Below are 18,167 nucleotides of genomic sequence, written 5' to 3' on the forward strand. Positions count from 1 at the left end.
TTAGTGTTTGCATACTTCGCTGCCAGGTCATACCATATCCTCCCCTCTGTTGCTTTCACTCAGTACAGGGCTGGGCGAAAAGAGCTCTGCGAGGCAGACGGTCTATTGGCATGCAGAGTACGTGTCCGAACCGGCATAACTTATGAAGCGTGTAAAATTCATCTATCGTAAGAGAGTTCTTTTTTTCTAAGACCTTCTGACGTACCTCATCATTGCTCATACGATGTCCTCACCATACCTGATCAACGCTCCGGAGACACTGATGACCAAACAGTGACATATTCCGCATGTCCGTTACGCGTAGAGACCACTTCTCTGGTCCATAAAGCGGTGTGGATTGTGTTAGTGCTCTAATTGTGACGTAATTACGTTGATTATCAGAAGGTAACAAGCACTAGAATGTGATAAATACAAGAGTTAGGTGCACTTGATAAAAATAAGTACGAGGCAAGAAGGGAATAAACCAAAAAGTGACTTATCGTTTGAGGACAATTGTTGAGAGTTCCTGAGTGAAGTTCCGGACGTGGGACGTGTCTTCTCTGCACTATAGCTGCTCCATGTGTTCTATAGTTGTCCGTGGAGTCTTGCGGAGGTCTGTTGACTTCCTGTCTTTTGCGCGCGAGCATGTGTTGAGCCTAGTTTTATGCCTATTTATGGTGTGTATTGTGAAGAGAGGGGTGTCCCTTGGTGTTTGATGCTTGCACGAACATGAGTACAACCTGACCTGATGGCGCGTTACGCAAGTGGTAGCCGCGTAAACAAAAATGGATGAGAATTTGTAGTGTACAAGTTGTCGGCTAAGGTTGCAAGTGGGACAGGGATTGTCACGTGGTTTGAACGTCTGTGGCGCGTGATCTGATGAGTGACCAATACAAGCGCACTACCGCAGTGTAAACTCTTTCCTTCCCAGACAAACTGATGTCACGTCGGTGCCATAGGTGTCGGAGGTTGTCAAAAGCTGCTCTGGCCTTCCCGATTCGAGAAGAAATCTCATCTTCAGCCAGTCCACCTGAACTTATACAGCTGCCCAGGTAAACAAATTTGCCTATTACGTCGATTGGTTCTCCTGCAAGCATGAGGTGCCTGGTAGCAGCACTTTGCAGGTGTGGAGCGCGTTTCAAACCATGCGGCAGATCATGATCACGTCACGGCGACTCTGCCACTTTCAGAATCGTGTTGACCTTGCCGTTTGTTGGGCATCGTCCTAATCGTAGTGAGGTGTAAACTAGCTTCGGTGTATCAATTTTGAAGTTGATTTATGCGTAGTAAAAATTTCACGAACTCACACTGCGTGAAACTATATGAATGCCACTGGGATTTAGAAATATGTGTCCACGCATTGTTTGGATACTTTGAATTAATTTCTACTTGTGAATGTCGGTTTTGCTGCTCTGTTGCATTTGATAATATGTACAAGGATGAATGAGGGTTGTTTTTGACCAGACAAGAACCGAGTGAGACCCCGGTTTCATTACCTCTCCCTTTTTGTCTAGATCAGATCTGTCAACGTTCTGATGGCTGCGTCGATAACATTCTCCGTATTTTTACTTCCAGCATCTTTCAAACCCTTATCCCTATCCCATCATCACCAACGAATTGGACGAGGAAACAGCAGCTCCTTTTGATCGTCTGACGGGTCAGCAGTATCCAATCGCCTCCTGTGCCAAGAGTCCGTGCCACGCCTGGTACGCACACCGGTACCCTTCGAACTCAGCGTCGACAAAGTTGGACGAATTTTCTAGCCTAAGTTTCTCGGTTTTCAACTCGAACACATTATTTCCAAAACCGATTGACTCTAAGTCTGTTGCAGAAGAATGGTATCGAAGTTGTCTGGACAGTCTTGTTTCGACCGCATCGACAGAGAAGCTGGCTGGTAAGATAATCTTTTTGCATCCACTTTCAAAAGTTTCTATCTCCAGACGTACCACTGAACCACCTTTGTGTTCACTCGTTTATTTTCTTAAGGATCAGTTCGTGTCCGGCATAGGATTCCTCTTCTCAGAACCACATCACTTTCTTTAATGTGGTCAAATGTAGCAACACAGAGGTCACTCACAGACTGATGTACTTTGTCTGTCACGTGGCCTGTTGTGGATCATTCAGCCGAGTAGGAAAGAAGGCAGAAACCCTTCTTGGGTAACCTACAGAATGTAACATGGGAGTGATGTAGCGAGCGTTGAAAGATTTCTTTAGTTACGAACTTGGTTGTAAGTTTTTTGGCGCGGGTAACATCCTCAGTCAGAGTGAATACAAGGCTGGTAGGATTAAGGTAGGCCTATTCTGTTCAGTTCCGTTTTCTGTAAGCACCCGAAGCAGTCGATATGGCTAAACGCGAACGATAGTCCCGCGGACTTGTACTTTCCGTCCATATGTGCAAAGGCATTTAGCGTAGAGTCCCACTTTCGGAAGGAGAATGGGACTAAATATTCGTCAAACGGGGTGGTTTGCTTAGGTGTATTCTTTCGAACATTTTGAAACTATCCCTTTCCATCCTTCAGTTCTCCACAACCGTCCCAGACACCGGCTGAACACACTGGTCAACTGTGTGGCAAGGAGTCAGCTCATTTCGGATTTTGTTGATGTTACTTCAGGACTGCAAGCTTCACTAGACTTAGCTGTTTAGCTAACCTATGAACTGTCTCACCTAACACATTGGCCATATGATCGCACTTCTGATGGGCGCCAGACGATTGAGCGTGTTAGAGTCAGCGGCATGTGACTAAATTTCTCGAACCGTGGCCCAGAGATGCTCCCACGTTTTCAAGGAGTTTCTGCTGTCTAGCAGCGTTTTCAAGTTCTCGATCTCCAGTTTAGTTTTCCCCTCAAATTCTCGATCCCTAGGTGACTATCCATGTCTTGTCTCTGCTTTTCTTGCCGGCTTACTTGTGTTATTAGCAGAGTGAAGGAAGAGTCCGAAAAGGACATGAATAACGACAATCACTCAAAAGCTAGGATTTTTCATTTCCAAGCAGGTACTGAAAAGTTATTCATGATAAATCGGGAGAAGTGGGAGAATAAACACTGCGATTGCTTCACTCAAGTGGCGATAATGTTGACCCTGAATTACACCTCGCATTGAAGCTCTGAATATCCCTCCCCAAGGAAGAATAGTTATCATCAAGATGTCCGTATTAGGTCCTCAAGGTCACCACCCGACAGATAGGGAATAAATGGATCGATTGGGAGATCCCAGGAGCCTCCGGTACTCTGTATTGAACTCCTGAAAAACTGTTTCCTAAAACTGCATTACTATTGACAGCAGTACTATAGCACCGTTTCCTGGATGAAACTTCGCCCCCATGACTCTGTCCCGTAGTTCAGTCAACCATTGATTTTTTAGGCTTCATGTATGAAGCCAATGCACTGTTTTGTCATGTGATACCGTGTCAAAGCCGGATTTATGACCGATTAGTTACGCGTTCCATCCTATTTTTCACTGAACTTTTTAGACGAAACAGTTCGTCATTATATGGTAAGAATTTAAACGCATCATGGCTGATTCTTTTGTCTTTGATTACAAATCCGCAATCCAGTGGTGAACCTTTTCGGTAAAACGAAGACTAAACTGTACGTGTATTCCTTACAGACAGTGATTTTGGAGACTTTCTTGAAAACCTGTCAAAGTGTTACAAGCTGCTGCGTGATGAAAAGACGTGCAACTTGCAGTCGCTTCCAGAATGTGAGTCTCCGTTTTATTCACATGCCGCTGGCGTCACTCTCGAATCCCCCTAGTCTGATACCCAGTTTTTTGGCTGAAAGATGCTCAAAATTGTCAGTGGGGTGTCCCGCAAGTGAAACTAATCTAGGGTGGAAATCCGAGATGTCTCATCCATTTTGGGGGTCATCGGGAGTGGGCATCTCTCGGCTACTAGGATGAACAAAACAGTTTGACCACGAATACCTGATCACCAGTGTGAGTAGCTCGTATTCATACGGGGTATATCACCACTGATTCTTCAAGCGCATATTCCACATCCCATGGTCCTGTACTGACTGGCTCCTGGAGCGATGACTTTTCGAATGAAGGTTTTGTTCGTCATGCCAGTTATTCTTCGAGAAACACACTCATTTGCAAATCAGTTTGGTTTTCATGAGAAACTCAACTGAATCTCTCATTTGTGACATTCTACAAGTGAATGTGCTTCACACAGGCCACCTCATGATTCAGTTGGCACGATATTTGAGATATCGCAGTATATTTCCATAAAGCAAATTACTCACGAGGTTGATGAAAACTATTCGACAGCCCACGACCGGTTTCGCCCTTCTTGGGGCTCATCAGGTAGGCACAGTCCCCGAGTTTTTGTCAACCTTATGTTCTACTTGAACACAAATTGGACTGTTTTCGAGAAATACACTCATTTGCAAATCAGTTTGGTTTCCATGAGAGACTCAGCTGAATCTCTCGTTTATGATATTCTACACCTAAATGTGCTGCACACAGGCTGCCTCATTTTCAGCTAGCACTCTTCATCGAAGAGCTTTCAGCAACCATGTGAGTAGTTTCCCTTATCAGTTATTCTTCCTTATCACCTACTATCAGTTCGTTAGTGTTGTGTACCGAATTCCAATATGTGTATTCGGTATTTTTGATAACTTATGTGGCGAACATACTACTTGTTTGTGAATCAATCACTCTGTTCACCTTACAACATTTTCGTACAGTAAAGGTAAGAGCTGCACCTCATCGACACGAGCATGGCGTGAAATAGCAAAGTTATGACATTTTGATACCCCATTCCTGTTTCCATTTTTATCCTTATCTGATTAGTTCACAAAAGCTTGCTTCTGTTAACTTGCAGTCGGTGATTTCTTCTGCAGGTTTGACTCCGGAAACTCTGAATTCTGTCGAACTCATCGAACAAGATGTGCTTGGAATAAAACTAACTGTACGGTACGTCAACATCTGGTACTGCCATGAACTATTCTACCCAAAAGATAAACCGAGGTTATTTTAAACAGTTTGAAGATATGCTTGTTAAGGAGAAGCGCCTGACTTCACGTTCTTGAGTGTCCTTTCGGGTTGCTCTCTTTTTTACTGATTTATCTATTTTGCGATTTATTTAGCGCAGTCCTTGTTTGAGGAACTTTGTGTTCCCACTCTTCTGACTAACCTATCATTTCTTCAAACAGCTATGGACAGCGACTTGGCATGCTAAAGCATGGGAAGCCTTGGGACGTTGAAAACAGCCCACATGTCACTACCCTATCCAACCTACTCAAACAAGTGCAATGGGGTCTCCAGCAAGGTATTTCAAAGGCAAATGTTAATAGGGATGTTGTTGGACCAAGCTCAAAGTCTGCTGACCCAAAAAGAGGTAAGCAACAGGTGCTTTATGACTCAAGACGTGATCAAGCGTAAATGGGGTCCTTGCTTCACAACGGTTCCTTTCACTTTCAGGTCACAAGGCATTGTGTTGCCGCTTTGGATTTGACTGGTTCACTGCGACAATATTTATCGGTTTCCGAGGCGATTCTGGTCGATGCTGGGAATTCCTGTCGCAGTTCGCCTCTGATCCACGTTCCGTATACCTCTGGCCCGTACGAGGCCAATACCTTGTGAGCTCACATTTTTACGCGGGACAGTGCGTAGTCTCTGTGGGTGCAGAATTACTCCACGAATATTTTGATTGTGTATTTGAACAACTTATGCTTTCAGCCAAACAACAATTTTGTGATCCTTTTGCATTCCCATAAATCAGGTGTGATGAATGGGGCCACCAACCAGGGGTTAAAGTATGTGGCACAGAATTTTTTCGCGATTTAATCGAGTCGTGGTTTCCACGGTACTCTCTAACAGGCGTTTAATCACCTTCTCTAGTCGAAACTGACACTTTTTGCTTGAATTTTATAGCGGGTGAAGCCCCGTGAAGAGTAGGTAGCTCTGTTTTCTCAATGAAATTTCGTTTCACTTCAGATGACGGAAAGCAGCGACCTTTGTGTCGACCTCTTCCGGTTGCGTAGCTGTCAATTCCTGGAACACTTGTTGGCTTTGGAATGCCCCAATATATACAACGCCTTCCTAATGGTTGAACTGCCGCCATCGCAGGTAATCTTCTATATACCACTCAGGCTTCGTCATTAATTTTCCATCCCTTGCATTCCGATCGCCAAACCACAGTCCACACCCGCACCCCAAAACTTAATGTAAATTTTCTGATAAAACCTGTCCAGAAAGAGGGAACAAACTGGCCTACGGCAACGTTTTGTTTTAGGCACCGAATTTGCCTGGAAATGAAGTGTAGCTTTCAAAACTCATCAGTTTCCAAAATTGAATCGAAAAGATTTTTCATTCGTTTGTGGCATGAAATTATATTTTTCTCAACTACTGTTATGGGCTCTTTGAAGCCTATTCACGGATAAAACCNGCCTACGGGCAACGTTTGTTTTAGGCACCGAATTTGCCTGGAAATGAAGTGTAGCTTTCAAAACTCATCAGTTTCCAAAATTGAATCGAAAAGATTTTTCATTCTTTTGTGGCATGAAATTATATTTTTCTCAACTACTGTTATAGGCTCTTTGAAGCCTATTCACGGATCAAACCACAAAGGGCACCCGAAACAAACATTCCTCAACTGATGTATGATGCCCAATAGGAATCTAATTCTGCCACGCTTCCCTAGGTCTTATTTGCCGCAACAGTTCTGCATATGTCTATCCTGTCAACATTTTTCCGTAATCTGAGAACACAGAGGTAGCAAACAATGCTTCCGGATGTAGATCAATGACTACTCAATTGGTCCTCAACGCCAAAGGAACTCTTTATAAACATATCATTTTAAGGATCCCGAAGATCACGCCGACAAGTAGGGTCCCATCCCCTGTTCTTGACCTATACTCGTTCGGTCCAATAAGTGATAAATATCTGATCGGAAGGAATCTTCCAGGAGTGTGAGGATGATCTGTCTAAATCAGCCTCATGGTAGCCTACTTATTCATCATTGATTTCAAGTTTAGCCAAGTCCCATATTCAAATAACACTTTGTGACAATGTGACTTCGTTTCAGATGTTGCCACGTCACATTAACTTTGGAGGATAAGCCACTTAGTACCTACTCAAAGTTTGAGGCAGTTTGAACACTATCAATAAATAGTAAGGATTGGGGTATGCGATGACAATCAACTGTCATCTGGCACAGCAATTAAACTAAATCACATTCATTGAAATGCACTCATTTGCAAACAAATTTGGTTTCGCGAGAGACTCACCTGGAACCCAGCTGAATCCCTCGTTTGTAATGTTTCCGGCGAATTTTCAGCAACCTCATGAGTAGTGCACCACAAATATGTACATGTATCGCGATATCTCGAATATCGCAGCGACTGAAGCATGAGGCAGCCTGGTGCAGCACATTCATTTGCCTGGAAACATCACAATCAATAGATTCAGCTGGGTTCCAGGTGAGTCTCAAGCAAAACCAAATTTGTTTGTAAATGAGTGTATTTCGCTAAGTTCGTGCAATTTGGTTTCAACATAAAGTTGATGAAAACTCGGAGACTGTGCATACCTGATGAGCTCTAAGAAGGGTGAAACCGGTCGTGGGCTGTCGACGAATTTTCAGCAACCTTGCGTGTAGCGTGAACCGCATTCACTTTGAACTTGTCTCACTCAAAAGTGACTATCTATGTCGAGTATAAAAGCCAGCAGTTTAATGGTGCGCCTCTTAGCCATAGAATCAGTATCTAGATACTCTGGGGGAATCATTTATTTCCAGATTAGTGACGTCTTAGACTGGTGTCACTTGTTCACAACCAACAAACAGCACCCTAGCTGCAGGTTGCGTCTGTGGTTGAAGCTAAGCGCTGGAATATTTTGGTAGATTTAGCCTAAGTAGTACCTTATAGGTGATAACCCGTGTAAATGGTACTCGCCGTCTGATGGCTTCCTATACCGGAAGTTTTCAGATTTTGGCAAATTGTGAAAGAACAGTATCTTTGAAACCAAAATAAAATATGTTCCTGTTGTTGCGTCCAAAACAAAATTTCACGGTTATTGTTGCACCAGACTCTTCGCAAGCTAACTCGACACTTCGCTCTTCCCCCAGATTTTTTCCCGCTGGAACAACCTATGCTTTTGGAATTACCTCAATTGGAATCAAATTGTGGATCGCTTGGTCATTTGTCTTCTAAATCCACTGTCTTATCATATCTACTTCGGGGTGGCCGTTTTTCGTCACCTGAGCAAAGCGATTTCTCAGGCCATGGTGGAACGTCCTACGGAGCAGCAGCATCAACCGGAACAGCTAATTATTTTCCTCCAGGTATGCACAGAATGCTAATATCATCCTGATGGTGTAACTGTATATAGTGCGTGGTTTCCACAGCACTGGTGCAACGGGCTTGTGGACAATCGTCCGTGGCGCGAGTTCACAAACCTCAAGGTCATTCACCCGTTTGCGAGTTTTGTTCTGGACATCACAAGTCAAGCGTAGTTATTGCCATTTCAGATGCATCTGTTTTACCCGCTGACGTTAATAAACGGTTCGGATTGTAAACTAGATAGTATATGTTGCTCTTGCGATCATATTGGTTCTTAGGAGTGCGAAATGAAACACCTGATGCTTACAGCGTTATGATGAGTACTTTGGTATCCGGCTTGTTTACACAGCAGAGTTGCAAATGGGCGTGTTAGTTCTTACTCCTGTGCCATAGCCGTCAAGTGCTGCTTCACGTGTACACACGCACGCAGACCTGCCTAACCTGTCAGACATGCAGGCAAACTATGGTCTTGGTATAATGTTTGGTTTTTATTGGCTACTCATTGCCGACTCGGCCTTAGGCTGTTAATTTCTTCACGTTACTAAATACATGGTAGAGTGCAGGTGCGGGTAATTCAAACGATGCGGGTAAGGTGAACTGCCTCCGCATCCAGAGATCTACAAACGGTGTAAAAACTATTCACAGATAGACAAGAGAGGGTTGCCTATCATTTTAGCGGAACATTTCTAGCAGCACATGTGGGGAGGGATGCTTGAAATCTGCTCAGTCCATAAGCTGTTATTGCTCTAACCAGGAGCCTGTATCCAAAGCGAATTTAGCAATAAGCGTGGCCCTTGGGTGCCCATATCTACATATGTTGTGGCTCGCTCGAGCAACACAGCGGCATGCGCCCTAGACTACAATACAGAAAAAAGCTAAACCGTATGAGTTGGATAACGTTACACAATATGCTCGCCCGATACCAATTCGAAGAGATGACAAACGGAGGCATGAAAAATCGGCTTTTACTACATGGGTGGCACTCTCTGATTCCAGAACACCTTAGAGTTTCTTCTACTCGATTAGATAGTCAGGAGATACCAATCAGTAACACCAGCGAAGCTGCGAAACCAGTCACTTGCAGGACTGCATTACGTGCACCCCTGCCTAATGGGAATGAGAATACCGATCAAAATGAATTGCCAGTTGGTTTATATAGACATCGGTGCCGAAAACCTAACCAATTCTTCTGAGGTTAGTTAAAGGTATCACAAGCCCTGACTTTTCTATTCATGTTGGTGGTCAGACAAACACTAGAAATGTATGTAGAAATGTATGTAAAACTTTGATTCGGTGCACGAAATGGTGTGTATGCTGCCGATTGACGCACACTATAAATAGGCTGAGGTATATCTAACTGCCAGAGCAAACGCAGAGGCACCGGTCAACGAAACTTGTACGGTTTTGGATCCCGTAAACCGTGTGTACAGGAAAGGTCACTGAAACTGTTAGTAAGGTGATACTGGGCTTCTCTGCTCAAAGCCTCGTGGTCAAGCTTCCAACAATCACGAGGAGCGCGCAATGTGGATGGCTACGCAAGGTCTTCTGAAATGACGGCCAGCACTGAGACCATCTGACATTAGATCGGTCTCTGTCTGCTTGCTGTTCGACACTTAGTAAGTCGGTTAAGGTCCCACCCTCAAATTCACTGTTTGATCTGGCATTGAACATGGGAATGCAGCCTCGCTCCCATAGTTGAGAAGTAAAATAGAAACCAATCAACAGAAAATAACCGAAAGAGCGAATCCGCGCACATAAATCAAACTAACAGAAGCAAACACTGTGCACACCAAACTCTTCCGCCCCCCACTTTGGCAACGTGCAATTTTGATGTTGTCTTCAGGCAGCGGAAACTACCATGGACTAGATCGTGGATAAAATTTCAGAGCGCCCGCGTCTACGCTTATACATGTTTAGTGGAACTGATTGTCCACAAACTCATGGTGAGATAACCGATGCGTGCATGTCAGCCAGTCTCAGATGCCGGGTCCAGAAACCACTCAGCACTACGCGCACGCTTTAAATCCAGTGCATCAATACTAGCCATTACATTGTGGCTCTCTGATGGGCACTGAATGTTGTCCCCTGCCTTACACATACGCACTCGTGCAAGAACCCATGTCCTTTAATCCTTACCTTTCTGTCATTTTGCTTCTAAACCTATCGAAGTTAAAACACAGTCCCACTTCCTGCTAGGAGTGTGACCGGTGAGACTACATACGTTTCGTTACCCACACTAATTGAGTTTGTTTGACCTTTTTTTATTTTTTGTTAGAGTTTTCAGTCACAGTGTCGTATGTTTGAGGAGTGCGCTGTCGTCAACCTTCATCGGCAAAAATCTCGGTCATTAATCCATCGTCTGAGCTTATTTCGGCTTTGGGGATAAAATATATCAGCATTAAAACAAGTGGAAAATAAGTGGAATGTAAATGCACATAATGATAGCCTAGATATTGGTCATAAAGCTGAGAAGCGTCATGATGGAACGGTAGTCTGACCTGAAGATCTGTTGCTTGCAGTAATTTAGGTCCCCAAACTCTACTTGCCCATTTCTTCATTTTGCAGGAAGAATCCATCCGAGGATTCGACATACAACGTCACATTGCTTATATGGACGATATGCACAGCAGATACGGTAAACAGCTGGATCATCTCTTGATTTCTTCGTTTCCGTCGTGATCCCTATTACTTTTGCTTTTATGAAAATCGTTTCAGGTGAAACAGTTTTGTACATTTCTATTTGTCCTTTAAAACAAGTTTTTGCGCTGAGTCGTGAGTGTTTTCACAGTTTTGTTCCCAACTTCTGAGTTTGGGGTCTGTTTGTCATTTCCGCCACCTGGTCGAACGATAGCCTTCAACCTAGCTGCCTTCTTCCATCTTGCGCAATACGTATATGTGTAGTCTCAATAATGAAAAACTCCAAATGGATACTAGCTTAACGCAACCGCGGTTTAGTCACTTGGTCCACTTTCATAATATTAGGCAAGAGGGCGTTGGTATAAATTTTCCGCCACACAAGTGGCCTGGCCTTTAGCTGACATGTTGCTGGTTTATCTGGTCATTAGTTTCTGTGGCCTTTGTCCATCGCGCTTTTCAATTCGGTCGTTGGCACAGTTTTCCTCTGAAAATTTCCTTGGCACCTCCTGGGATACTCATCTCATAAATACCCAACAGTGACCAATCCGGCGTGCATTCTAGGCCTTTAATCTGCTAACCTGCCGGACAACACCCCACCAGCTACAAAAAAATGGAAACGTATTTCGTGATTTTGGTCTCAAATAGACCGAAAGACCGAGATTCGGATTCCCCTAATGAGTAGTTGGGCGACTGTAGCCAAAGGCCTTCCGACTTGTTCACGCAAGTTCCTTCGTAGTGTGGTAAATCTACAAGCCTATTTTTCACCGCTGAAAACGCATGAGGATGCTCGCAGATGTAAAACGCAAAGAATAAACTCATGAAGCCCTTTTTTAAATCTTTGCGACTACAGGTTTTATTAGTATCAGTCTTAAGTAGGGTGGGATGCACAACAGCCTGTCACGAACATGTAACCCTTGGTGACATCCGGTGAAACAGACCCGTGGACATTTGTTCGTCCTGAGCCCCCAAATCTAGAAGACCCTATCTCAAAACAGAATGCTTGAAGATACTCTTTCCGTCGTTGCAGCAAAGCGGACGACCTCCCTAAGCTGATTTGTAAGCAATGATGCCACTCAGATTTTTTCAAACATCTTTCAGGTTGCCAGGTTTTGGTGTGATAGTGGGGCAGTAAAACCCACACTGGTCTTGACGAATCAGACAACCCTTGGCCTGTCGACGCATCACATTTGTGGCCTTCAAAATTTGATTATGCCAACACCTGAAAATCATTTCCCTTCCGCCTGCATCTACGCTATTTTGCTTTTATATAATGGAACCATGCTATAAAAATGAAGGTACAACGAGAAGACCAAAAAATAACGGATATTTTAAAAAACGGACACGTTCAGTCAAAATACTGGCATTCTGAGAATTCTCTATGGCCTGGTCGCCACGGGTTTCGGACGTGTAACATACCATTGCCTTCAGTTTGTTGAGTGCTTCGAAAGAATTTGGCATGGACTAGCGAGGAGTTCCTGCTTACGAGCTGTGAGAGTTTCTGTCAACGGTGGACATGTGGATAACGGATCAAACTTGGTTGCCTGCAGGATCCAGCAAGCCAGGTACACATCCACTAGATTTCAACTGCTTACTTCCAAAATTTTTCCATGTATATAGTATATAGCTCATATAACTGCGTTATCGGTATTCCAGAAAAAATATTTTGAAAACCCACCACTTCAGAAACTAGATAGGGCTCAACCGCGAGGGCCGGTAGTCACGTTGAAGAAAAGGATCACTGGAATTCGAGCTTAACCATGAACTTTACTGGCAAGTGAAGGACCACTATATACCCGACTCATGCCATGTATCACAGGCTGAGATTTCGTTCAACAACACTTCCATTTTCCGGGCTGACCTAAAATGATGAACGGCAAATGGAGTTGTGTTTCGCTCCAAAACAACTCAGCTCGCTCCATTTTTTCTCTGGTGGCCCTCCTGTGTCACATTGGAGGCTCACATTTCACTGTACGAGATCAATTTTCATCTCCTCAACGTTGTTTCTCTTGTCCTGCGGCAGCTCACTTGTTCCATATACAACCCGTTATGCAGCACCCCCGCTGCTAAAGCCAAAAGCTTATTTTGTTCGGGAAAAGTAGCGTTTCTGTGGTTTCCGGGTGAAATCTCAGGAAGTCAGCACTGGCGCTAACTTAGGTTTAGCGAAACAGCGCTTTAACTCGGCACGTTAACGCAATCACCAGAGCTTTTTCATGCGACCCAACATCCTTGCTATCCATGGTTCTAATCGATTAAGGATATATGATAACTAAAGTATTTGAAAGACATTGACCATTGTGTATCAAGCATTGAGGTAATTAATTACTAACCCGAGAACCCTGAACTTCAAGTGTGTACTTGAGGCCACACCGCGCAGATTTTGCATGGATGCACATCTTCCTTGGCCAGCATCACTAGAGACGACCTACAAGGTTATTGTTGAAAAAATAACGCAGACTATGCAGTGCTCCTTTGAGGAGAGCCGACGGACAGCCGGAAGAGCCAAAAGCAATGATTCAGCACCTTTGGACCATGTGTAATTCGTGAGAAAATGGGTACAAAAGAGTCCTATGTCAAGCCAGGTTATCCTAAGATACGGAATCACAGTAAACCCGGGATTCGTCGGCTAAACTCAACAAAGCAAGCAACGATACTCATCCCCCATGCGAAAAAAGGTGCGCTGTTATAGTACATGAGACACTCAAAGTAGCGAGCCTATGACTATCACCTTCGAAGGGCAGAGACAAAGAACTCGCAAGTGGTATAGCAGTTGTAGCCAAGGCCCGCAAGGATAAATTTACTTGCCTGTATTTAACTTCAGGGCCTTCACAGTATTACGCAACTGCAGGAGCTCACGGCCCTCGAGAAAGTGAAAATTCAACACTAGATAAGGATACTGCCAATAAACAGAACGCTCCGAGTGAAACTGAAGTTGCTCTACCCTCTTCCACACCGGTCTAAAGTATTTTTCTCAAATCAAAGTTTGTCTTCCCTTTTGAACTACGTCAGCAAACCTCCAGATGCAAATTCGTGCCTGCTTCAACTTTCTGAATGCCAGAATTTCTGAACCTAGCACTTTTCGAATGTATGGTGAGGCCTCACAGCAGCGGCCACACGATTGATAATCCCCCTAAATAATGGAACACTTGTCCACATTTTGCTCTGAGGAGCCTCGGCTAAACCTTGCACATTGTATTTCCAGGACGGCCGGCTAGTTAGTACGAAGTTGAATGCCAAAGTTCGATTAGTTATCTGACTCTACAAACGTCCTTACATTTCCTCGCATAGAAATAATCGAGGGAAATTCCTAATTCACCGGATTACCCGAAGCACTTTTCTCTTATTCACAAAATAAACTTCTGGTTACTCTGTAAGGGTTGCGCCAGACCGCTCCTTGAACAGATTAACTAAACGGCCTGCTTGGTATACGAGGAGCGCCTAATTCACATTGGGCGCGTCCAACCCATCCAAGGGTACCAGCTGGCCTTAAATGATGAGGCGCGTCTTGAATTCATTGTCCTCAAAGCAACACTACACCCAATATTTGACTCCATCATGAAGGTTAACCGGGCTACCAAATAACAAAAAAGAACTCAATCAGGAAAGCCCGGTCAAAATCCAAAACGGAGAGCATCAATCTACGATTTCATGAATGACCACTCGAAAGTATAACCACACGTATTATGTGCTCCCTTCCGCTTTCCCAAGTGCCCAAATTCCAACCTTCAGAATCCCACTTTACCGGCTATCATTGATCTTATAGTATTACCTATCGGACACCTCGTTAAATTTCCACACTTCAAGCCTGAAGTGTTCTCAAACTCCGGAAAGCCTACCATCTAAATGTCTCAGAACCATCCACATTAACTGAGCTAGCATCTCAAAAAAGTGTGCCCAAACGTGTATCCCACTTTTATTGCATTCTCTTATTCTGGTGGAAACTTGGCTTAACCGATAAATTGACAACGTCGTGTGGCATCACGCACAATATATGATCCATCCTTCTGACATTATTTCCGGTCCGGTCGCCTACCGGTGCCGGTCATCTACTATTCTCTGCACTCATCGTGGTTTGGTCTGTCTAGGTCTCATTATTTTCGCCTACACTTACAGGCCCAGTTTGTCTCCGAGGGCAGCCTCGTATGTAGGTTTGCTCAATCTGCTTTATATTATCGTTTCCGGATGAGGAAAATCTTTTACCGACCTAATTTAATGTCATCTCTTAATAATATAGTATGCAACAGTAAACTAAGACTGGGCTTCAGACCCGAACTTTCTCTAACCCTCACCCTTTAAACTCTCACCGTATCACCAGAATGACAGTCATCCATCCGTTTCATAGCATTACTGCCTTACAGTTCACAGCAAACCTGATCCTCACTGTCACACACTAACTCACGAGGCACGGTGAGATAAGATTCTACGCCCACTGAGGGAGAGTGACCACCCCATACTCTCCCAGGTCCCCTATACTGCTGTAACATACTTTCAACACCGCCGGTGCACACTACTACATGTAGGCGTGGGTAACAGCTCAGGATCAATAAACCAGTCGGCATCAAAACAATACTCCTCATACACGCTTGAGAAAAAATATCGCTCCGTATCTCTTAAGCATTCGGGCACTTGTTCATAACCTAAACTATATTTCAAAATGATAGGAAGTAGCTTCTTTTATGCCCCTGAATACTACGGATTAGTAATAAGGCCACTACATGCCGGGATGTATAAACAGCGCCGACGATTACTCCACCCTCATCGAGGGAGAGTCCCTATAATGGAATGTTACAGAAGACGGAATGTTGTTCAGCTGCTAGCATTCTCAAGTGCATATGGAGTCATCAAAGGAACCCAAAACTTGACCGTTGTCCACACGGAAATCGGACAGCCGCCCTACCCTCAAACAACAAGATCCACTTTGGGGCATTTGACAGCGCCCATGCATCCGTGCAAAGTCCCAATATCAACACCAAAAACATGCTAACGCCTGTATCTCTGGCACCTGATGGCCTAGATTCACCCTCACCCCATCAGCCCGACAACCAAACCTTGCTCAGTCTGTGTTCCGAATTGCTTCCCTGGTCTAAACACAAAAACAAATGTCCTAATGGGATGAGTAAGCTTGTTTGGTTTCCAGTGGTACCTTCTTATCCGTTCTGTTGAGCATACTTTACGAACACAATCTCCACAAAATGATTCAGAAGGTTACTGATGTTTTAGAAGCCAAGGTTATTCGGAGGTCCATAGGCAAAAACTTTTTCGCTTAATGCCACTCCCTAGTTTTAACGATTTGTTTGACAGGGTAATTATCCTGCGCCAACAAGCACCTTGAATCATCACAGGTTATGCTGTTACCAATGAATGTCATGGGCTGTTAACTATAGAGCAAGTCGGTAGAACATCAGTAGATCAGGAAGAAGCTCCAGGCTAATAGTTTAAACTTGCTCAGTTGTAGAAACAGGTGTTTTTTGGGCTATACAGTGAGCAAATATACACGGACAACATTGAGCTAAAAGATAGTAATCCCAACCACCTTGCTGCGTGCAATTTGGTTTGTTCATGCTAGACAGCCGAAAGAACCTGGACTTAGATTGACCCATCCATTTCAACCAATATAAGTTACTGACCCAGGATGAACAAGTGGACAAGCTTGTTATAATCATTGGCGATCACATATATTCCTGCAGGAAGGTTTACCGTCTGCTGCTCGTGCAGAAACCTCCGGGGTGTGGAGGCACCAAAATTGACAGAAGTGGTCCGTCAGTTTCTCATAATACTTTCAGCAAGTTGCTGTGGCTGGCAACGAGATGATGCAAGTGATGATATGACGAAATGAACATCATGAAAGAAACGTTTGAACAGGGCCCATGGAAGTCATTTACAAGCAAAGGTCTATAATTTTCACACGTTGACGTTGCGGACCATCGATCATTAGTTTCCAAGACACAAAAATTGCCGAACCAAATCATGTCAATTCCGCGGTGCTTCAACACCAATGATCATGTTCGCTTAACAGCAAAATATGTTATTCAATTATTCTTAAAAACCGCCACACCCAAGAATTTGGGAATCGCTTGCTTTTTTTACACATCCAGCATGATGAATTGCGAGCTCGCGGCCCAGCGTTTGCATCTACCAGCTCCTAGCTCACTGTAAACGCCAAAGCTGTTTCTACTTCACAACCACAAAGAATGCCGGCTGCTCATATTCTATCAATAATTCATCCAGAACGCACTAAGTTACCTGATGCCGTTGGGTCACCATCTCTATGAACAAGCTAAAGCACTTACCCACAGGAGCGCAGTGCCTTCCCTTTACTAAAAGATCCATGGCAAGACACCTCGTTCCCATGCAGACGGTAAGCAGGAAAAGCAGACTATATTTATGCATGAATGAGAGATTTTGAACGGGCTGATTTAGATTGATTAGTTGCGTTTTAATGCAAATTTACGATCTGTGGAAAACGTAAGGATTAGGTGGGCTTTCTCTTATTAATGTGGATTCCGAACTAGTGCGTAGCATACCTACGGGCATGATCATAATGTTAGAGTCAGAATGCGAGCATGACGGGCGAGGTTTGTGGGTAGTTGGAATTTCCTGTAGAATGGATGGCAACATAAATAGTGGGCATCGTCTGAAGTAAAGTTGGTCGCCCTTGACCTGAGAAATATGAACGTATATTGGAATTGATTGTATTTGAGCACATAGGCGACGAAATGCAACATTTCGGCGCCAGACTTTTCATTCCACCCGCAAAGGTTTTGCAGCCGGGAGCATTGTGCGGCTAATGGTTCACAATGAGAGGGCGCCCATTATCCGCACAACGCTCTCAGCTGCAAAACCTTTTACAAATCGAGTAAAACTTTCTAAGTCAAGATGTTGCATTTTCTTGTTGCATTTTGTATGTCTTCAAACCAAAAACCGTCTTAATCTGCCTTCATATTTTTGCAGCTCACCTAATTTCATCGTTCGCTGAAACAACCATGCTTTTGGCTAAAAAGTCCTGTGGGATAATTTCCCAAAACTGGTAAGACCCCGGGATACCTAAATGGGGCTTAAAAGTCCAAACTTGCTCTCCCAACTCACTTGCATAGTTGTTTAACTTCATCAGGAACATGTCATAACTTTCGAAAATTCGATTTGATTGTGCGAATACTGAGCGCCGATGGGGCAAGATACGATCGTTAAGACTCGAAATTGGCGGGAAAAGCAATACTACTGAAGGCATACCAGGGGTTTTCTCGTCTGTGTCGTGGTAAAATACTTCAACCTGC

At 44.0% G+C, this 18,167-nt stretch overlaps 1 protein-coding gene across 1 annotated transcript in view; it reads left to right on the plus strand.

Annotated features, from left to right (window-relative positions):
• Nucleotides 1–13,854, plus strand: part of T265_07130 (hypothetical protein) — a gene marked incomplete at both ends in the record, with an annotated part of 59,757 nt that extends 45,903 nt beyond the window's left edge. Inside the window, 7 exons of the mRNA XM_009172573.1 lie at nucleotides 1,555–1,873; nucleotides 3,587–3,679; nucleotides 4,822–4,894; nucleotides 5,134–5,318; nucleotides 5,402–5,559; nucleotides 8,006–8,261; nucleotides 13,715–13,854. Of these exons, the coding sequence (XP_009170837.1) occupies nucleotides 1,555–1,873; nucleotides 3,587–3,679; nucleotides 4,822–4,894; nucleotides 5,134–5,318; nucleotides 5,402–5,559; nucleotides 8,006–8,261; nucleotides 13,715–13,854 (1,224 nt within the window). The remainder of the gene's footprint in view (nucleotides 1–1,554; nucleotides 1,874–3,586; nucleotides 3,680–4,821; nucleotides 4,895–5,133; nucleotides 5,319–5,401; nucleotides 5,560–8,005; nucleotides 8,262–13,714) is intronic.
• Between the last annotated feature and the right edge of the window lie 4,313 nt (nucleotides 13,855–18,167).

The sequence above is a fragment of the Opisthorchis viverrini genome (genome assembly GCF_000715545.1).
Source record: "Opisthorchis viverrini unplaced genomic scaffold opera_v5_161, whole genome shotgun sequence".
NCBI lineage: Eukaryota > Metazoa > Platyhelminthes > Trematoda > Opisthorchiida > Opisthorchiidae > Opisthorchis > Opisthorchis viverrini.